This window comes from Myotis yumanensis, unplaced genomic scaffold, assembly GCF_028538775.1.
Source record: "Myotis yumanensis isolate MYYU_CA2020_CCGP unplaced genomic scaffold, mMyoYum1.0.hap1 SCAF_14, whole genome shotgun sequence".
Taxonomy (NCBI): domain Eukaryota; kingdom Metazoa; phylum Chordata; class Mammalia; order Chiroptera; family Vespertilionidae; genus Myotis; species Myotis yumanensis.
The window spans coordinates 55,129,615-55,152,273 of NW_027223765.1; the positions used below are offsets into that span (position 1 = coordinate 55,129,615).

Here is a 22,659-nt window from a genome sequence, read left to right on the forward strand (position 1 = left end):
ACTCTTCGCCAAGGGCTTGCAGAACACCTTAAAGGAAAAAGATGGAGGCGCTGAGAGTTCAGATGTTCATGCCCTGTGCCTTTGAGAGCTTGCATCTGTAAGTGAAGTCTTATTCTGGAAATAATCCAGGGACCACTTAGCAGGAGTTATTTTTGTTTTAAGGGGAAGGCCAGAGAAAGGGAAGGTTTTATTGGGAGTTAAAACACTGGAACTGTTCCTTGTGGTTTTATTCAGCTTGCACTGTACCTCTAGGTGGGCATGACAAGGAGAAGAGAGAAATTAGGGGGAATCAGAATGCTAGCCTCTTTGCCTTTCTGTTTAAAATTGAATGTTGGTGTTAAATTAATAATTCTCAAAAATGACTGCTTGCAAAAATCTCCGAACAGGGCTTGATTTATGATTACAAGGTAGACTGTAGTCCAGCTTGTTAGCAATTGGAAAGGATTTTCTCAGGAAAAAGAGTGTGCTTAATAGTAACATTGTTAGAACTGTCCCTTTGCAGACACTTGGGTTTTTCTACTTTTTCACTCCTGACTGGAATGGTAACAGTTGCATTAATAAACATATCATTTGCATTTCTATATATTGATTGTTTTCTCTTTGAGAGGAAAACAAAACATCCAAACATCAGAATCATCTGCTGGGCATATACATGTAGAACAAATTCTGAAATAGTCAGTTTCAAAAAAAAGTACTAAAATGGATGATACCTCTCCCCACCTTCTTTAACATTTACTTTCAATGTTAAGTGATAAGATTTGCAAATAATACTAGAGCTGTGTTCCTGGGTGAATAGGCATTCAGGCAAATCAACTTATGCAAAAGCCACCTCTGGGCTTAATAATTATTTACTGAGCGTTCCTGGGTCATGAGAGAGGCTCTGATTAAGTCAGGAAAGCATTATGTTCAGCAGCTTGTGAAGGTGTTTAAAGACGGCAAGAATAATGGAAAAATACTAAATGTAGCTGAACTATTTTGAGAATCTGATTCTTGAAAGAAAATTCCCACAAATTTAAATGTGGCTAAAGTTCATTTTCAGTAGGTATATCTTAAAAGATCTTATAGAAGCTATTAAAATGATTTCAAATTTCTTGTGCTGTTTTTGCTGCATCGAGTTTACTTTTATAGATTTTTTCATGCTGTATGTCATTAAAACAATTTAATTACTTATCTCTTTAAAATGATAGATAATTTCTATGAACAAAGTATATACATATATAATTATGTCTTTAAAATGGCATCATGCTAAAAACGTTTAAATTTCTACTTTGTAAAGCAGATAATAGTGAGATGATAATCACCCCTTGTGATTCATACTTCATAAGAATGTCCTCTATAAGTTAATAATTTTTAAAATATTAATTTTAAATTGCTGGATCTTGTGAATGGCTAAACGTGTCATTCTGATGCACAGTGGTGTTGTCACCCTTGAATGAATGCTGAAGTTCATCTTGATTTCAACTACTTTTGCTTAATTACTTTGAAGTTTTGTTCTGGTTAACAGAAATACTTGCCGTGGGAGCATGCTTCCCCTGCAGACTCCCAGAATGAAATTCTTAGCACATATTGCTGACAAACCTTGTCCACTGAGCTGTTGCCCATTAACTTCTTTGTGTCTGTTATTTCTGGGAGGGCACACCCTGTGAGTTAATTGTTTCTTTTGTATTTTCCTCTAGGAAAGAAAGGCACAGCATAGCAACATTCTAAGAGTTTGGGCTTCCTAGAAAATCACTTCAGTTTTCACTAGTTGTGAGATGCTGAGATGTTCAAAGGGTGCGAGTGCAGGAATGAAAACGCATGGCGAAGAAGTCCTAGCCAAGCTTTTACTGACTGTCTATATGGGGTGTTGACCACGGCTCATTAACACATTTGCTTCTTATATCCGCTGGATGACAGGTACTTTTTCCTGCCTGTTTTGCAAGTGAGAACATGGAGGTGTGGGCAGGTGAAGTCACATAGCTGAAGGGGGAGAGCCAGGACTCTGCCTCGGTGTGCCTGCTGTTCCTTGTCTGTCCTGTGGATTTTCATTCAAGATCCTGAATCAGTTGACATTTCTTCCTCTGCCTTTTTATGGACGGGTTTCTCCAAGCCCAGATTTCTGAATTACCCAAACTTTAACTCATTTCAGCTATTGAGGAGCCACGAAGAGTCCAATGCTACAGAATTGTCTATCAAGTGTATTTCCTTATGTTGAATTAGGTATTGATTATAAGGCAACTGTTTGAGGGAGGAGAAAACTCTATTAAATATATACATTGATTATAAGATCTGTTTTGATTTGGAAAGTCTTAAAGTGCAAAGGGAAAATTTGTCTTAGAATTAAGGAAATACGGTCTCTAGAACTCAGATCTCCTTGGAAAAAACGTGTCTCTGTCACTGGATGATTTAAGCAAATTGTTTGAGTGAAGGTCTTCCAACACCAAGGTTCTAGTATTATCTGACTTTATGAGGTGGGGTATTTGTTAGGGTAGAGACACCAAATTTACCCATTGAACATGTATTTATTCATCCTAATATGTGCCACATATTCTTCTAGGTGCTGGGGAATAGAAATGTGAATAAAACAAAAATTCCTGTCTTCATGAATAACCAGGTATATTCCAGCTCCATCACTAAGTTTAGGGGCCTCATCGTCATGGTCCAACATGGCTGCTGGGGCTCCTGCCATTACAGTCAAATTCCAGGGAACATGATGGCAGAGTTTCAAAGAATGCTATCTCTCTCTCTTTCTTTTTAATTCTTTATTGTTGAAAGTATTACATATGTCTCCTTTCCCCCTCATTGACTTCTCCTCGCCCACCCCTGCCCCCTAGCACATGCCTTTATTCCCCTACTGTCTGTGTCCATTGGTTATAATTATATGCATGCACACAAGTCCTTTGGTTGATCTCTTACCACGCCTCCCTTCCCCTGACTTCCCTCTAAGGTTTGACTCTCTGTTCGATGCTTCTATGTCTCTGTATCTATTTTTGTTCATCAGTTGTTCATTATATTCCACAAATGAGTGACATCATGTGATATTTATCTTTCTCCAACTGGATTATTTTCTTAGCATAATGTTCTCCAGGTCCGCCCATTCTGTTGAAAATGGAAAGAGTTCTTTCTTTTTAACAGCAGCATAGTATTTCATTGTGTAGATGTACCACAGTTTTTTAATCCACTCATCTGCTGATGGGCACTTAGGCTGTTTCCAAATCTTAGCTATTGTAAATCGTGCTGCTAAGAACATAGGGGTGCATATGTCTTTTCTGATTGGTGTTTCTGGTTTCTTGGGATATATTCCCAGAAGTGGGATCACTGGGTCAAATGGGAGTTCCATTTTTAACTTTTTGAGGAAACTCCATACTGTTCTTCACAGTGGCTGCACCAGTCTGCATTCCCACCAGCAGTGCACGAGGGTTCCTTTTTCTCCACATCTTCGCCAGCACTTGTTTGTTGATTTGTTGATGATAGCCATTCTGACAGGAGTGAGATGGTACCTCATTGTTGTTTTGATTTGCATCTCTCAGATGATTAGTGACTTTGAGCATGTTTTCATATGTCTCTTGACCTTATGTATGTTCACTTTCGAAAAGTATCTATTTAGGTCCTTTGCCCATTGTTTTGCTGGATTGTTTATCTTCCTCTTGTTAAGTTGTATGAGTTCCCTGTAAATTTTGGAGATTAAGCCCTTATCGGAGATAACATTGGCAAATATGTTCTCTCATGCAGTGGGCTCTCTTGTTGTTTTGTTGATGTTTTCTTTTGCAATGCAGAAGCTTTTTATTTTGATGTCGTCCCACTTGTTTATTTTCTCCTTAGTTTCCATTGTCTTAAGAGATGTGTCGGTAAAGATATTGCTATGAGATATGTCTGCCCATGGATTCTCCTAAGATTTTTAAGGTTTCCCATCTTACATTTAAGTCTTTTATCCATTTTGAGTTTATTTTTGTGTATGGTGTGAGTTGGTGGTATAGTTTCATTTTTTTTGCTTGTATCTGTCCAGTTTTCCCAACACCATTTATTGAAGAGACTGTCTTGACTCCATCGTATGCCCTTGCCTCCTTTGTCAAATATTAATTGAGCATAATGGCTTGGGTCAATTTCTGGGTTCTCTGTTCTGTTCTACTGGTCTATATGTCTGTTCTTGTGCCAGTACGAGGCAGTTTTGAGATTTGTGATTCCTCCAATTTTGTTATTCTTTCTCAGGATTGCCACGGCTATTCTGGGTCTTTTTTAATTCCATATAAATTTTTGGAGAGTTTGTTCTAGATCTGTGAAGTATGCCATTGGTATTTTAATGGGGATTGCACTAAATCTATAGATTGCTTTGGGTAGTATGGACATTTTAATGATGTTGATTCTACCAATCCATGAACACGATATATTCTTCCACTTGTTTATATCTTCCTCTATCTCTTTTTTCAACGTTCTGTAGTTTTCCAAGTACAGTTTTTTTTTACCTCCTTAGTTAAGTTTATTCCTAGGTATCTTAATTTTTTTTTTGTTGAAATGGTTAATGGGATTATTCTTTTAGTTTCTCTTTCTGTGAATTTGTTATTGGTGTATAAAAATGCCATAGATTTCTGGGTGTTAATTTCGTATCCTGCTACGTTGCTGGTATTTTCTAAAATGTCACAAAAACCATTTGTGGTACACCAGAGCACATCAAATGGCCTAATCAGAAATGGATATTGGCCCTTGTAAATCAACATCCAGCATTCAGCCTTATCAAGTCTTCAGGGATGGTTTGATTCAGGTGCTCACTGTCATCCAAACACCAGCTCCTTCTTTATTCTTCCTTGTTTTCAGTTCTCTGTTCCCTCTTTCTTCTGGTTTGGCTTTTTTCTTTTTCCAGATAGGTCCAGGAAATTTCAGATTTACATTCTACATTCTACCACTTTCCCAAACTTTAAAGAGAGTTATTTTATCCCAGTAGTTCTAGTCAAGGGCATAGTGCTGACTCTTACTGGATGATCTTGTAGCACGAGCTTCAATGTGATTGGCCAGCCTGGGTGTGTCTCTATGCCTGGAATTAGTAGCACCACCATAACCTCATGAACTGAAAGTGAGCAGGCTGGTTCTTCAAAGTGAAATCAAGGTATTTTGCCAAATAAGTGGGACAGGATCCTGGGCAGGCATCAATGACATGTGACAACCATAGGCCATCATTCCTATGTGTCAGGCTGCCTCCTTCACCTGGACTGCTCCTGAGACCACAGTTTGTACTTCTGTCTCAATATCCACACAGTATGCAAACTTGGTCAGCATGCAATAATTATTAAGTGATGGTAGGGTAAGGCTTCCCAGTCTTCTCTGACCTATTAGGATGTGGTCCAGACAAGTCCACAGAGCATACCGTGTGCCTGAGGCAGTTGTTTGAGTAAGGATAGAAGGGCTTTCTGTCTTTAAAAAGATCCTTGCAATTATTTTCACACTGATAACTGAGTTCTGTCATTAGATTGTCCAAGTTTGGGATAAAAAGTTCTCCCTTCTAAAATACTCTAGGTGGGATATCATGCCACGCCTTGCCAATTACACACACTCATAGGAGATGAATTTTTCAGAATCTTTTAAGACACAGCAGCTGGGTGTGAATGGGAGCAGAGTATGGTCTAGTAGAAGGAGGCTTGGTGTGAAGACAAAGCTTGAGTGTGAGCCACACCAACCCCATCTGCTTTAGAACCATGTGATGCTCTGACTCTCGGACACAGTTTCTTGAAGGGAATAGAGTGCTAAGAGTATGCCACACTATAATGCCATCTTTGGGAATGGAGAGCAGTGTAGTCATAAAGTGAGGAAATGGCACCCTCATATCCTTGGTTGAAAATGCTGAGATGGACCTTCTCCTTAGTTGGAGTGTATAGAAGTGAGAAACTCTTTGGGAGTGGTGAAAATAACCAAATTTTAAAAATTCTGATGATAAAAGTTGCCTGGAAGAACATTGTTCATATGTTACTGAGATCTGTTAAACATTTTTGGTCATCACTCCTAGTTAAAGAGTTTTTTTCAATCAAACTCTCTTAATATATTTTTTATTTTATTTTATAAACTAGAGGCCCAATGCACAAGCACAAAAATTTGTGCACTTGGGGGAGGTCCCTCAGCCTGGCCTGTGCCCTCTTGCAGTCTGGGACCCCATGGGGGATGACCACCTGCTGGCTTAGGCCCGCTCCCTGGGGGATTGGGCCTAAGCTGGCAGTCAGACATCCTTAGCGCTGCTGAGGAGGCGGGAGAGGCTCCCACCACCACCGCTGTACTGGCAGCCGTCAGCCTGGCTTGTGGCTGAGCAGAGCTCCCCTTGTGAGAGCACCCTGACCACCAGGGGGCAGCTCCTGCATTGAGCACCTGCTCCCTGGTGGTCAGTGTGTGTCATAGCGACCAGTCATTCCCAGTGGTTCTGCGGTGAGGGTCAATTTGCATATTACCCTTTTATTATATAGGAGTGCCTGGCCAGCCTGGGTGAGGGGTTGATGGCTGTTTGCAGGTTGGCCACAGCCCCTTCAGTGTGGGTGTCCCCCTGGGGTGCCTGGCCAGCCTGGGTGAGGGGCTGAGGGCCATTTGCAGGCTGGCCACAGCCCCTTCAAGGTGGGGCGTCCTGCTGGGGTGCCTGGCTAGTCTGGGTGAGGGGCTGAGTGCTGTTTTCAGGCTGGCTAAGCCCCCCAGTGGGGACCCTCACCCCATGAGGGTGTGGCCAGCCTGGGAGAGGGGCTGATGGCTGTTTGCAGGCTGGCCACAGCCCCCAGCCACCCAAGCTCCCAGTGGAGGCTGGCTGGAAGCAGGTATCTGGGATTTATTTGTCTTCTATAATTGAAACTTTGTTGCATGAGCGGAGGTCACAGCCAGCTCAGGACAGGCAGGAAGCTTGGCTTCCTCCATTGCCCAGGCAACCAAGCCTACTGCTTGCTTCAGCTCCATGGCTGCCAGCCGCCATCTTGGTTGGGTTAATTTGCATATAGTCTCTCTGATTGGCTGGTGGGCATGGCTTGGGTGTAGCGAAGGTACGGTCAATTAGCATCTTTGTCTTTTATTAGTATAGATAGAGGCCTGGTACACGTGTGGGGGCCGGCTGGTTTGCCCTGAAGGATGTCCCGGATCAGGGTGGAGGTCCCGCTGCAGTGTCTGGCCAGTCTGGGTGAGGGGCTGATGGCTATTTTCAGGCTGGTCACACCCCCTTCAGGGTGGGGGTCCCCACTGGGTTGCCTGGCCAGCCTGGCTGAGGGCTGTTTTCAGGCTGGCCACACCCCCTTCAGGGTAGGGGGGTCCTGCTGGGGTTCCTGGCCAGTCTGGGTGAGTGGCTGATGGCAGTTTGCAGGCTGGCCAAGCCCCACAGCGGGGACCCTCACCCCATGAGGGTGTGGCCAGCCTGGGTGAGTGGCTGTTGGCTGTTTGCAGGCTGGCCACAGCCCCTTCAGGGTGGGGGTCCCCGCTGGGTGCCTGGCCAGCCTGGGTGAGGGGCTGATGGCTGCTTGCAGGCTGGCCACAGCCCCTTCAGGGTGGGGTGCCTGGTAAGCCTGGGTGAGGGGATGATGGCTGTTTGCAGGCTGGCCACAGCCCCTTCAGGGTGGGGTGCCTGGTAAGCCTGGGTGAGGGGCTGATGGCTATTTGCAGGCTGGCCACAGCCCCTTCAGTGTGGGGGTCCCCACTGGAGTGCCTGGCCATCCTGGGTGAGGGGCTGAGGGCCATTTGCAGGATGGCCACAGCCCCTTCAGGGTGTGGGGTCCTGCTGCAGTGCCTGGCCAGTCTGGGTGAGAGGCTGAGTGTCGTTTTCAGGCTAGCTAAGCCCCCAGCCACCCAAGCTCCCAGTGGAGGCTGGCTGGAAGCAGGTATCTGGGATTTATTTGTCTTTTATAATTGAAACTTTGTTGCATGAGCGGAGGCCACAGCTGGCTCAGGACAGGCAGGAAGCTTGGCTTCCTCCATTGTCTGAGCAACCAAGCCTACTGCTTGCTCCAGCTCCGTGGCTGCCGGCCGCCATCTTGGTTTGCATATAGTCTCTCTGATTGGCTGGCAGGCGTGGCTTGGGGTGTAGCGAAGGTACGGTCAATTAGCATGTTTGTCTTTTATTAGTGTAGATTGTGTACATGTGCCACTGGACTAATATTATAGTATGCAAGATGTACAAAAATACATAATAAAAATGATGGAATATATACATGTACACATATGTATATATGCACACATATCTATATAATAAAAGCCTACGTGACCTTTATGGTGGAACGACCAGAACGACGGGTCGCTCAATGCTGGAGCTGCTCCCTGGTGGTCAGTGTGCTCCAAGAGGGGGAGCACCGCTCAGCCAGAAGCCGAGCTCATGGCTGGCAAGCGCAGCAGCAGTGGCGGGAGCCTTTCCTGCCTTCGCTGCAGGCGGGTGGTAGGGAGCGAGAGGTCTCGGACTGCGAGAGTCCCGAACTGTGAGAGGGTTGTCTGACTGCCGGCTTAGGCCCGATCCCTGGGGAGATTGGGCCTAAGCCAGCAGGCGGACATCCCCCGACGGGTCCTGGACCGCGAGGGGTCCTGGACTGCAAAAGGGCACAGGCCAGGCTGAGGGACCTGCCCAAGCCCCCAGTGCACAAATTTCGTGCACCAGGCATTTTTTTGTACTCTCTTTTAGAAGAATATTGATGTATTGGGAACATTATTACGGTTCTCTTGATTTTGAGCTAATCAATTATTGAGATTACTCTTAATGGTACCTGCTAAAGATCCAAGTTAAGGAATATTGATCTTAAATATATGAGAGCCTCCAATTTTTATCAACTAATGGGGTCTACTTGTTGAACAAAGGAGATTTCAGATTTTAACTTATATATTATTGCTGGTTCTTACTTTCTAGTATGTTTTCCTCCTCCTGTCAGTGAAAGGCACACAGCCCCAGAGGCAGGAGTCCCATCCACTGTGGACACCGTGATGTCCCTCAGAGTCAGAGAACCTGGCCTTTGGAAAACATTCAAATATTTGTCGAAGGAAAGAAGAGGAGAAAGGCTAGCTACACCCTGCAAGCCCTTTTTATTTTTTCTGCACCAGAAACTGGTAGTATTAGTAGTTTGGGCTGGTAATATTACTGGGAAATGCTGGAATTTTGGCAGGTCTTCATTTTTTGGTTTGAATTTTGACCAGTAAAACCCAAGGTGGCAAAAGTCCAGAAGATCTCAATTTTTGAAGCCGAACTGTGAAATCTGGTACTTTCACATTTCCATGGTTAGACTCTCGGCTACTTTAAGTACAAATGACAGTTTCTTACTTTCTTATTTCGATTCAAATATTTTCTTATTGGTATTTGCCTCCATGGTACATGGTGAAAAAGTCATCCTTAAATTTGCAAAGTGATTGCTCTGGAAGGACTGGAAAGATGTGCAATCATTCCTAAGTGTTCGAGTGTCATCTAGAAAGACACATCCATTTTCCCGCGCACACTTCAGTGAGTTTTGCACTCGAAGGCATTTTTAAAAGACTCCTGAGAATTTCTTCTAGCTGACAGAACAATCTGGTCAGGGCAGTTTCCGTAGATACAGCCTGTGTTCCTTTTAGTTGTGATAACGTAGTTCTGTTGTAACCATAAAGGTCCACAGGCATTTTCTCGACTGATGTTTTTGTCTGCCTGGGTTTAGGGCCCCTTGGCAGGACTGAGCAGTCCTCCTATTCCATCTCATTCCACACATTGATTCTGTATTGGAAGGACTCTTCAGAGCTCCTGCCAGGATTCTGGAGGTGGGCACGGAGTGCAAATTTCCTCAGAAAAGGACGGAAGTACTCTGGTCTAAGAACCAGAGATGTGGGTTCACATGCCAGCTGCAACTAAAGGGCTGGGTGAACCTGGGTGTTTGACTATTAGTTTCCAAACATGGCTAGACATCAGAATCAACTGCAGAATATTTTTTGAAGATTTTTTTTTAATTGATTTTTAGAGAGAGAGGGAGTGGGAGAAAGAGAAACATTGATGTGAGAGAGAATATCAATTGACTGCCTCATGTACACCTCTTGCCAGGAATTGAGCCCAAAACCTGGGCATGTGCCCTGACCGGGAATTGAACCAGCAACATTTTGTGCATAGAACACGCCCAACCAACTGAGTCATATTGGCCAGGGCAACTGTAGAATTTTTGTAGACCTATTGATTCCTGGGACTTACCTAAACTGAAATCAGTTTCTAAGGATGGAGACTGGGCATTTTGATTTTAGACAGGTACTCCGCTGATTTTGTGACAGCCAGCCTTGTGCGTTTGGAAACCCAGTGGCTTAGCCCCTCCATGACATAGCTTTCTCACTCGTACTTTGCGAAGCTGATGTTATTGTGCCTTTCTGTGTCTCCGCTGTGGATGTGAACATCACGTTGTACTTTCCTGTGCAGACTCACACTGTGCCCTAGTGCAGGCAAGTGCTAGGCTTGGAGCTCTTATCAACTGAATGATTATAATGAATATTAATTTTTCCTGGAGAAAGATACTAGGACTTTTACTTTATGATTCAGGGGATAATCGCAGGATAAATTATCTTCTCTCTTCACCTTTGAACACTTTGTCAAGTTCTCTGATTTAAATATGGATGCCTAAACCCTAAAAGACGGATCTGCTATGGTCCAGACTTGCATCAGGAATGAAGTAGCATGTTCAGTTTTCTAATCTTCTTTTTTTTTTTTTTTTACTAATTTTTGAACTCTGTTCCCATTTATTGGACTATGTTTTAGTCATGTGCTTAGCTTTTTTAAAATTGAATTTATTGGGGTTTCATTGGTTTACAAGACCACTCAGGTTTCAAGTGTACAACTAAAAAAATGTGGGCTGCTTGATGAATTTGCATGCCATCCTTGCAGGGGCCATGCTCATCTTTTGTGCATTGTTCCAACTTTAGTGATGTGCGGCCAAAATGAGCACCATATGCTTAGCTTTTTACCTCTATTACAAATTTTAATCTTCATCACAGTGCTGACAGGCAGATGTATTAAATATAAATACTCTTTATAAGTAAGAAAAATCGAAGCTCAGAGATGGACTAACTTGGCCACAGTTACAAGTTAGTAAATGGCAGAGCTTGATTCTGTGTGGGGAAATGAAAAGAGGAAACGCAGGGGAAAGTTTATCAGCTCCTTCAGCCTAGAGAACAAGTTCCAACTGACCTCTAGTCTCCTACCATGAGACCCTGGTGTGGAGGCCAGAGCCTGAGCCATAGGCCTCGTAAAGGGTTTGGCAGCACTGTCACCGGTGAGGAGTAGGCAGGCAGATAGTGCTTAGATGCTGGGGTAATGGATTGCATGGAATTTCTGATATACTTAAGTGGTCAATGAAGGCAGTGGAATTAACTATTTGAATTTAGAATATACCAAGTAATTTGGAGCACAAGTCGTCACGTATCTGTGGCTACCTGTTGTCCATATTCCAACTGCTGGGTCAAGCACTTTAACTTAGTTAACACCGTACCTTGGGGAAGAACATTCTGGAGAGGCTCGGAGAGGTGAAAGGGCTCCTTAAAAATCACTGCTCACCAGGGACTGGACTAGAATGCGAGCCCCATTGATGTCAGTCGCAGCTCACTGTGCCGTGATGCCCGCATCTCAGGGAGGTGTGAGTGGCTTCAGTGCGTCCTGTGTGAGCCAGCACAGGCTTTGGCCTCTTGACTTCCAAACGGTGCTTTCTTATGGCGAGTGTGTGCCTTCCCACATGGAACTAGGTAACAGTCAGATAATCTAGACAATTGACTTCATTTTAAGGCATCTCATCAAAACTGTATGTTCATGGCATTAAACTCTGAGATCAGAGACCAGGTAGCCCCACACCTGGCGGAGAGGAAGCACTCCCTAACTGAAGCTTGTTTTTCCAAAATGTATACACACACTTTGAATAATTATAAAGGCAGTGTTTACTAAAATACATTTCATTTTGAAAGTTGAGCTGTCAGCTGTTATAGTGTGTGTACATTTTTGGGGACACCCTGTATTTATTGAATATATGACCTTTACATAATCTGATTAAAAAGAATCAGACTCATGGAATTAGGATTATCTAAGGCAGGTTGAGCTTCTCTGGCCCTGGATGAATTCAGTTAGCTTCTAGAATTAAATGCATTTGGACAGCTCTCCTTGCTTACTTACAGCAGAGACTTCAGTATCAGGGTCTTATTTTACAATAGACAGTTTAAAAACTAAGATTTTTTTAAAAGGAGCTAATAATTGGAAAAGTCACTTCTGCAAGGTTGTATTATAGAATTGTACTGAAACCTATATTATTTTATTAACCAATGTCACCCCAATAAATTCAATAAACATTTTAAAAAAAGAAAAAAATATGCTTTGTGGTCACTTGTAATGTTCTCACCTCAACTATGAGTTTAAAACATTTATGCTTATTTGTCCTGCTAACATTTAGAAGTGTGGATATCTTCATTTTTGTGTATAAGGTGATCATTACAGATTCAATTATTTCGAAGAGAAAGGGATGTTTAAAAGGTTGAAAGTGAAGCTGAGAACCTGGAGTTATCTTAATGACATAGAAATATCCCACAAGGAGGTGTGCAATGAAGTAACTGCAATCTTCCTTTGCACTTTATTTTTGGAAGATTTGTTAGTAATGTCAACTAGTGAGCTCTGCTAGGTTTTCTTAGTGGGGTTTCCTTTTACTTACATGGATCTACTGCCTCAATATGCTTTATTTTCTGATTGGATAGTTCAGTAAATACTTTAAATGACATTGTTATCAACTTTAAAGTCCAAAGCCTTAATGTGGTTGGTAACTCGTAATTTTAACTTAAGGAGTCTCCAGAATGCTTTACTGTTAATTGACAGGATTCCCCTGACCTCATCTTCCCTCTCCCCCCCCAAAAATCACAGCCAGTGGGCAGCTAATTAGTGCAATTATTCCACAGCTGCATTTGCTGCTGCACAAAGGGTTGCTCATGTTCCTATCACAAGGATCAGCGTCTCTGGAAACGTCCTAACCTGACAGGCTCTGAATGCTAAGACTGTTTATTTATTTATTTTAAATAGTGCCCCACCCTGCCCTTTTTTTCTTCATTTAGGGAAGTACTAGTACAGTTTATTTTTGCTGATCTTCTACCGGGTAAATAGATTATTTTGAGTAATGGCTACTTTTATTATGTGGATGAGTACATGGTTTACTCATAGGCAGGGTATCAACATTGTCCACTCTATGTGTGTCTGGAGGAAACAATGAGAAAAAGAGGGTTGGGTTGCTCTGGATTCTGAAGACTCTGAGCACCCCTGTGCTGGAGGCAGTCCCTGCGTTCCCCTCGGATCCAGTCCCCTTTTCTAACCAAATGGTGACTTTGATCACTCAGGTCATTTTTTCATTTTCTGAAATTAGCAGCATATAGTTTGCCATTGGGAAAAATCATTATGGCTTTATTTAGCTTAGCAGGGGAAAGACTGAAAAAGAAATTTACCTGTAATTCCACTCCGACTCTGGCAACTTGGCAACTATGAACATCTCTAGGCATTCCCTGTAGTCATGCGTATTGTGAGCATGCACAGGCTGTTCTTATTTTAAATTAGAATGTAAATACATTTTTGTATCCTACTCTTTAATGTACTCTTATTACAGGCATTTTCCACTTTGTTCTGTAGTCTGTATTTTAAAAAATGCTATATTATCAAATTCATGTATCATTCATGTATTCTGATCTACTTTTTTAAAACCTATTTTATGCTTAAATCTCTTAAATGGTTTTATTTTCCCCCCAACTTTGTTCAGGTATAATTGACACAAATGGCATATATTTGGGGTATATATCTTCATGTATGTATTGGTTAAATGATTAAAATCAAGCTACATAACACATCTGTTACCTCACATAGTTACCATTTTTTTTTTTTTTTTTTGTAATGAGAATAATCATTCCCTACAGCCTCCATACTGTATGTACCTCAGGTCCTCAGACCTTAGGCATCTTGTAACAAAAACTTTGTGCCCTTTGGCCAGCAATTCCCTCCTAATTTACTTAACCATTCTCAACAAATTTAGGTGCACAGAACATTTAGCAACTTGAAAATAGCTTTGTAATGTCAGGTTTTCTACATTTTGAGTTATTTTCTTAGGAATGTTGTCCACGAATGAAATTTTGAATCAGATTGTATGAACAGTTTCGCAGCTTTTGATAAGACCTTTAAGTTGTGCTCTTAAAAGACTGTAATGATACTTACCAGCAAAGGTCCAGAGTGATGGTATCATTATACTTCTTAATTAGTGAACATTTAAAAAATTGGATCATATCTTGAATACTATTTTGCATCTGGCTTTTCTAAGTTTATTATATTTTGTCCGCCCAATACTTCCACTACTCACCTGACACCATACATACATGGTTATTACAATATTATTGACTGTATTCCCTATGCTGTACTTTACATCTCCTATTTTGTGACTATTTTATAACTACCAATTTGTACTTCTTAATCCCTTCAACTTTTTTTTAATCTTCACTGGAGGATATGTTTAAAAAATTTTTAATTGATTTTTAGAGAAAGAGAGAAAGGAAGAGGGTTCGAGAGAGAAACATCAATGTGAGAAACATCGATCAGTTGCCTCTTGTACATGACCCGACTGGGAATCGACCGGGGATCGAACCCTCAACCTGGGTATGTGCCCTCACCTGGAATCGAACCCACAACCCATCAGTGAATGGGATGTTGCTCCAACCAACTGAGCCTCACCGGCCAGAGCAATCCCTTCTTTTTCACCCAGTCCCCCAAGCCCCTCCCCTCTGGCAACTATTTATTCTCTGTGTATGAGTCTGTTTCTGTTTTGTTTGTTTATTTATTTTGTTCTTTAGATTCCACATATAAGTGAAATCACATGGTATTTGTGTTTCTTTGAATGACTTATTTGGTCCATCTGTGCTATTGCAAATGGTAAAGTATATGGTTGTCTAACTCCTATTCTGTACACCTGAAACTAATACAAAATAATATTTAATGTAAACTGATTAAAAATAAAATTTTAAGTTCTTTTCAATAAAGTAAAATATGTAACAAATAAAATATCCCTTAAAAGAACAAATAAAAATAAGTAGATTATACTGTGTAGTTTTTATTCAGAACAATACATATATTTCTCTACCATTGTAATGGCTGCGTAGTGTTACATTATATGAACCTGCCACAGTTTAGGGAAACGGGTAACTAGGTAGTCTGCCTGCTGGCCCTCTGTGATGGCGTTTCTGGGAGTGTGGGCAGGGCAAGCATAGACATTTCTTCATCCTCACTTGCAGAGTCTGAAAGAATTCATGAGGATGGTCGATGATTTAAAGGCTTTATTTGTTGTTTTTTTAGAAGGTAAAGACAATACTGGGGTTTATGGTCAAAAAAGCTGCTTCCCTTGAAGAGTGACACAGGAGTGAATCTTTTCTCGAATGTCACCTTTCTCCATTTCCAGATGCTAAGGTTTTGCACTGTTTGTCCTGAACATAGCTTTTAGAAAAGCACATTGCGGGAGGCCCAGAGCCTCTCAGACTCCATCCCAACCCAATACACTTCCCTTTGGCCTCACTGAGGGCTTCTGACTGCAGTTTTGTGTGTGAGGAAAATCCCTGTTTCAGTTTTAGCCCTTCAGGCAGCTTAAATCTAAACCTCATTCCTGTTGTTAGTTTTTTTAGTAAAAGTGGACAAAGGGATAGTCCTTTAAGTATGAAAAATAATCCCATGTTGTAAGAGGGACTGTAAACATATCCCTCTGTTCCTACTGTATTTTAATATTATATATGTTTTTATGGACAATAAGAGATCAACCGAAGGACTTGTATGCATGCATATAAGCATAACCAATGGACATAAGACACTGGTGGGTAGGGGAGGCAGAGGGAATGTCAAGGGGGGGGGGGGGGGGAAGGAGACATATGTAATACTCTTTGTAATACTTTAAGCAATAAAACAGAATTAAAAAAAGATACAATTAATAAAGTATGATTAATAAAAAATGGAAATAAAGAACAGTTAAATTTTCTAAGTAATTACAGCAACAGTGACTATCTATTGAGGCAATAATACATGGTATGGTGCTCATTGTACTAGGGCAGTGGTCGGCAAACTCATTAGTCAACAGAGCCAAATATCAACAGTACAACGATTGAAATTTCTTTTGAGAGCCAAATTTTTTAAACTTAAACTATATAGGTAGGTACATTGTTATTAACTTAATTAGGGTACTCCTAAGGCTTAGGAAGAGCCACACTCAAGGGGCCAAAGAGCCGCATGTGGCTTTCGAGCCGCAGTTTGCTGACCACGGAACTAGGGGATTTATGTGAATTATTTTATTATTTTATCTAATTCTCACAAAACCCTTCTGAGCTAGGGCTTTAAAATATAATGATGCAATGAAAATTTCAAAAACACCTCCCACGTTCATAAATGGATAATTGGGCAATACCTATTGTCATCCCTCTGTTCTGGATGTGTTAATAACTGCTAATGTCATAGAACTGGCAAGATAAGTGATTGAAAACCATATTTAGGACAATTAGGAAGTCATTTTTTCGTCACTGGTGACTAGTGTCTAAGCATTAGAAATAATTTTGGGAAGAGTCAGTCCCCTGCCAGGAGAAGTCAGCTTCCTGGGGAACTCGCAGAGCGGTTAGGAAAGGGCACGCCAGCGTGCATCAGAAGGCATGCACAGAGAGAACCAGGCGGAGGAGCTGGGTGTCCAGCCAGCTTCTGCCCCTTTCCCAAGGGCTGAGGTCAAGTTCAGTGTGAATATTTTCCTCCAAGTACTTCTTTCATTAATGATTTTTACTTCCTGTATCTTTAAAAAATGACCCCATTGGCGAAATGCACCTTTCCTTTAAAGTACTCCGTGTTAGTAAACATTTCAGACATCTTCGAGGAATTGGGACAACACGTAGTAGTTATTTGGTGAGATTTGGTTATAAAAAAGCAAATCAAGCAATTCACTTTTACATGTAGGAAACAGGTGCCTTTGTGGGCATCGCTTCTCAGCCACAAGATAAAATGCCTCAATGTAATCAAGATGACTTATTTTAATTCAACTGCTAATGACTTCCTTGCTGTCACCGCACGATTCTCAGTTATGTGGAGCCTACTCTGCAGCTTGATTACAATTGCACAGGTTCATTTCATGGGGTATCATACAAGTTAGGACACCCCAAATGCAAATTAAAGGTCTCATTAGGGAACTAAAAGTGCTTTTTTTTTTTTTGGTTTTCTCACAGCAGTTCCGAGGAGCATCCTGGGGCCTCCAAGCCTCCGCTAAGCTCCTCCAGCATGACATCACGTATCTTGCTACGCCAGCAGCTCATGCGTGAGCAGATGCAGGAGCAGGAGCGCAGGGAGCAGCAGCAGAGGCTGCAGGCGGCCCAGTTCATGCAGCAGCGAGTGCCTGCGAGTCCGACACCGGCCATCAACGTCAGCGTGCCCACCACCCTTCCCTCTGCCGCCCAGGTGCCCATGGAAGTCCTTAAGGTACGTGTCGCTCTTGTTGGCTGGACGAGCCCTCTGCCAAACCAGCATTTTTCATTTTCTAGGTATTTTATTTGTCTGAATGTGTATTTGGTCCTAGCGACCTGTCTGAATCATGTCAGTCATCGCCAACCCCACCAATCCCTCCATGGCTTTGGATTGTAAGACAACTGCATGCTCTTGTCCCCTTAGTGCTGACCTTGTTTAATGAGGAAGAGTGATGTCCCATGAGAAATCACAAGTAGGAATGGGTGTCTGTTGTAGCCATATCTTTCCATCTTCCTTTGGGAAAGTTTAAAATGTAAAAGGAGCCTCTTCTAATAAGTTGTATGCATTTTCCCCTAATACATTCCATGGCCCTTCTTTAAGTTTCTTCTTTATGTAGTGAGTCATCTTGGCTATAGAGCCTGACTCTTTTAGAAGGTCTCTTCAGGTATAACCAGGATGAGCTTTCTCGCTTTCACTGCCAGAGGGCATGACCCTGGACTGCGGGGAGTTGTCTGTGTGGGTCTTTGATTCCGTGCTGGAGTGGAAGCTGTGGAGCCTGTTAGTCTCATTCCATTAGGGCCATACAGCTTCCTAATTACGAGTAAAATTGTAACATCTGAGCGTAGACTTCCATCTCACACACGTGTCCTCCACTTCGCATTGGGAGAGACTTCTAGTTTAAAGATAAACACTCCAACTCTTAAATATGACTGATGCAAGGAAAGTTCCCTTACTTAAAAAAGTTTTAATCCATTCACCTAATTGATTCATTCTGAAGAGTCTCGAGTTCGCTGTTCATTAAACAATGTGAACTTCACACATCGGTGACTCATTGCTGGTCTCTGCCTTCCTCTGTGTGCTCACAATACCATCTCCCACTAGTTAGAGTTTACTGTTAAAGCAAGTAGTGCAGCTGTTCTCAACCTGTGGGTCGCGACCCCTTTGGTGGTCGAACAACCCTTTCACAGGGGTAGCCTAAGACCATCCTGCATATCAGATATTTACATTATGATTCATAACAGTAGCAACATTACAGTTATGAAGTAGCAACGAAAATAATTTTATGGTTGGGTCACAACATGAGGAACTGTATTTAAAGGGCCAGAAGGTTGAGAACCACTAAAGTAGTGGGATGATATAACTGCGAAGCAATATGTGATCCTTCCCAGGAAGTAGGACAGAGAAGCTTTAAAAATAATTTAAAGTAAATTGTTTTTTACTTGCAAAGACTTTTTAAAAATGTAATGATGAAATAATAAAACTCTTTAATGGGGAAAAACACATGATTAAAATTCTGTTAGAGCAAAAAAGACCCAAACAGTTTAGCATAAAAGTTTACTCTAATGTGATCAAAATCTGGATATTGCCTCAATTAATAAATATTTTATCACTCCCCACCTTCCTCCCCCCAAACTAAAGGCAAGGTTTTCTCTTGGGAATAGGTTGTATATTAAATCTTTGTGTTCTGTTTGGGTGAAGATTGGCAGTCAATAAGTTTTTATAGACTTAAGATTTATTTAAGACTTAAGTTTTCTAACTGTTTACAGATATCATAATTGTTTTGTCTATACTTTAGCTCAGGGGTCCTCAAACTTTTTAAACAGGGGCCAGTTCACTGTCCCTCAGACCTTTGGAGGGCCGGACTATAGTTTAAAATAAAACTATGAACAAATTCCTATGCACACTGCACATATCTTATTTTGAAGTAAAAAAACAAAACGGGAACAAATACAATATTTGTATTTGCATGTGGCCCGTGGGCCGTAGTTTGAGGACCCCTACTTTAGATTATTTAAAGTTGTATGAATTAGTAAAAAATATGGAGAAATATGTCTATTTTATTCACTGTATTAGTCAACTTTTTATATCTGAAGGTCAAATTTTAGAAGAGATAACATGGGTTGTGTTAGTAGTAGTTTATGTATAATTCAAAGGTAATATTTGATATTACGTTCAAGTATGTTAATTGAAATCAATATTCCTATTAATGATGTTACATCCCATGGTGGGGAAGTTATCCAAATGCAAATGTGTTGAACCATTTCCATATCATCTTATAAATGCACATCATTCCTAAATGTTCTTATTACTTAAAATATGTTATTTTAAAAATGATTAAAATTAAAATCTTTACTAAGTGGTTTGAATAACATACTTGTTTTCCTCATATGTTACAGTTTACTGGTAATACTGGCTTGAGCTGCAGTCCCCACAAGGTGTGACAGGAAAATGTCCAGAGTTAAAGCACAACTAAAGTGTTAGGACCAGGAGACTTAATCCAACTAAAAATGAGCAATTGGCAAATTTATATTTCATGTTGAATATAGTTGATCTCTGCCGTGCATTTTTACACTTCACTTATGTAAAGTAGTAAAGTGTGTCATATACATGAAGAACAGGAATTGTTGGCATAGCAATGAGAATGGTTTGATAGCTATTTAGACAGATTTTAGTAACCTTAAGACCAAATAAAATGATTTCATATGACATTCTTAGAAATTCAAATAACATTTTTAAGGAGGGTCATATTAATGATTGCTTCAGATACTTAAAGACGTGGTACTTAATAAAAAATTGTTTACATATTTTTAAACGTGTAATGTATAAAATATGAAATATTTGTTATAGAAAGGTGAGATAAATGTACTTTTTTCTTTTCCCATTTAAATCATAAGCATAATTTTATAAAGTAAATGGTTACTAGCAAAAACAGTTCATTTGCTTAATCTGACCATTTTTCAGTGAATGTATGTATTCAAGGAATGAGTAATATCAAGTTTACCAATTGAGTGCATTATGATACAGATTATATTGAATGTGTGTTTCTGAGTATAGCCTGAGTACACTCTTCATTTGATTTTTAAAGAGTTAAATTGCCTGGGCGGAACCCCTTGCTTCCCCTGGAGGCAGAGGCGCCTGTGCTGCAGGGAGAGTCCTGGGGAGATCTCAGGTCCCCTGGTTTTCGAGAACTTGATAGAAGATCACACACAGAAGCTGAACTTGCCAGCATGAGATAGGCTGTCAATGGGCTGAGTAACTGATTTGAAAAGCTAAATGAGTGTTTCCAGGTTAATCCCTTTTTGGGGGGCAGTTATGCCTAAAATATATGAAGCTTTATAAAGTGCGTTTAAAAATTGTTCACAGCATCTGGTAAACTAGGTCTAGTCCTTGGAATTCGTATTAGAGGTTGGAAATTTGCATTGCTTATCTTCCGGCGGTCATCATTTAGTCTGTAAATTTGTGAAGGTTTTCAGGATCAGCCTTGAGTTTCCCTATTGATTTAATTAATTTGTGCCTTTATTCCTATTATTGATTTTCATGTTGGGTAACATGGAATGTTAGACTCATTGCTATGTATTTAAGTACTAGAGATACCCTCTGGGTTTAAGAACAGCCTTGCTCAATTGGATATTGTAATTAAGGATGCTTCTTCTTCATAAATTAACCAATGTAGTGCATAATATGTTTTTTTTTTGCAGTGGTGAACACACCTTGTATTTTAAATTAAGAATTATCAAAAAGGAACATTAAAACCATTAATGGAAACAGTTTCTTCTACAGGTGGGTTTTGTTGACATGGGAATCAGACAGACCTGAGGTTTGAAGTTTGATGTACCTTCTTTCAGAGGAAAGCAGAGCACCCAGGCATAGAGCTTGGAACACGCCAGGTCTCATAGCTGGAGCAGCATTGCGCCCAGCCCCGTGCCGTTGTCCGCACACGCACCAAGCATGTCTTTTCACTGTGCCTTCTGCCTAACACTGAGTACTGATTGCCCGGATCCCACACCTAGCTCATCTCCCCTCTCCGGCCCGCAGCAGCAGGCCTCTGACAGCTTATAGCTTGAGAAAATTAGTTTATGCTTTGAAAACATTCCTCTGTTTAGAGATTTGTAGGGAATTGCCAAGGATTTCTACGCCTCTCCCTTCCTGTGTTTGCCTTAGAATTTAAAACTTTAAAGGACGATGTTCTCTCTGGAACAGATCGTGCATTGACATTTTCTACTCTGCTTAGGAGAAAGGTTATAGGAATTTAAAACAAAACAAAAAAGACTTTTTGTAATGTTAGGATATTTTAAGTAGTTTGGAAGAATTTATTTTTAAAATGTTCCTTGTTTGCAGATCATCTCAGGCGGCCTAAGGGACCGGGCAGCTTGCTGCGGGTTAGAGAGGCACTGCTGCTCTTCCTTAAACACACAGACACACTTGCCAGGCCCACCCAGTTCTCATTTGCTCCGGCATTTATGTGGTGGGCGTCCCAATGGGATATTTATTCTAGGGAAGTCCTCCTACCTTGTCTTCCTGTTCTACACCCAGCATCCCGAGCTGTTGCTAACGAAGGCAAGGGCAGGTGACTGAATTCCTGGCCTTTCTCTACAACTTAAGAAATCTACCTGGTGTAGAATGTCCTAGGTGTTGCTTATTTCTTGGGTATAATAAAGACCCTTGAAGGGGTGTGTGGAGTTACAGAGGGGTGGTGGATCACTGACCAGCAGGAGGGATGCTCCCACAGCTCACTGGGCATTTAGATTTTGTTCCTGGTTTATACAGCCAGGTGCAGAACTGCTGGCATTGTAGGAAGCAGGCACCAGCACTCACGTTTCAGATCAGCTGCCTTGGCCCCCTCGGGAATCTGTCGCTAGAGGCCCTGTCCCCATAAGAAAAGACATCTGAGCGTTCTTCTAATACCATCGTCCATGGCTGTCCCATACTTCTGTCACCAGTGTGAGCCACAGGAGCGTTCTGTGAGCCTGATTTCAGGACTGTTTGTGAACTTCCGTGTCCTTTTGCTTTTGGATCAAACTCTGTATGTGTAAGGCATCCTTCTTCATAGGGACAAAGGGATACCGTTTCAGGTTCACAGAGAGAGAGACCACATTTCCCTGCAGGAGTCTTCTAGTAGTATCACTTTGATGTGTTTTTTTGTTTTAAAACTCATTTTTATTGATTTTTAAAAAATTACAGATAATTAACTAGGTGCAGATTTTCAGTGCAGAAGAAAAAATGCCCAGGGGCCACTCCCGGGGCTCCCAGTCCCTCCCTCGTAGGCCCAGGCCCAGGCTGCTGTTCAGGGAGGGCGTGGCCTTCTCCAGGAGCTGTCCCACCTGCCCTGTGGTGGGGAGAGGTCTGAAGAGACACAGTCAGCGGTTCTGGTCAGGTACACATAAACCCTTTCTCTTTGTTCACATTTGCAAATAGAACAAAAGAAATAGAATTTCTCTTTCTGGGTTGTCTCTACTTTTGAGAACATGGCTTCAGCCTCCATTCTTCCT

General features: G+C 41.5%; 1 protein-coding gene and 1 non-coding gene across 9 annotated transcripts in view; one reads left to right on the plus strand and one right to left on the minus strand.

Annotated features, from left to right (window-relative positions):
- Positions 1-22,659, plus strand: part of MITF (melanocyte inducing transcription factor) — a 230,883-nt gene that overhangs the window by 133,598 nt on the left and 74,626 nt on the right. For 5 of the 8 annotated variants that reach the window (XM_070391004.1, XM_070391006.1, XM_070391010.1 and 2 more), the window contains exon 2: positions 17,155-17,404. In XM_070391004.1, the coding sequence (XP_070247105.1) occupies positions 17,155-17,404 (250 nt within the window). Of the gene's footprint in view, positions 1-41; positions 98-17,154; positions 17,405-22,659 lie in introns of those variants that run through there. The other 3 variants (XM_070391005.1, XM_070391007.1, XM_070391009.1) reach the window with 2 other exon arrangements.
- On the minus strand, positions 10,753-10,855 carry LOC138992843 (U6 spliceosomal RNA). Its single transcript, XR_011468171.1, has one exon. It is a non-coding gene; the product is annotated as a U6 spliceosomal RNA (small nuclear RNA).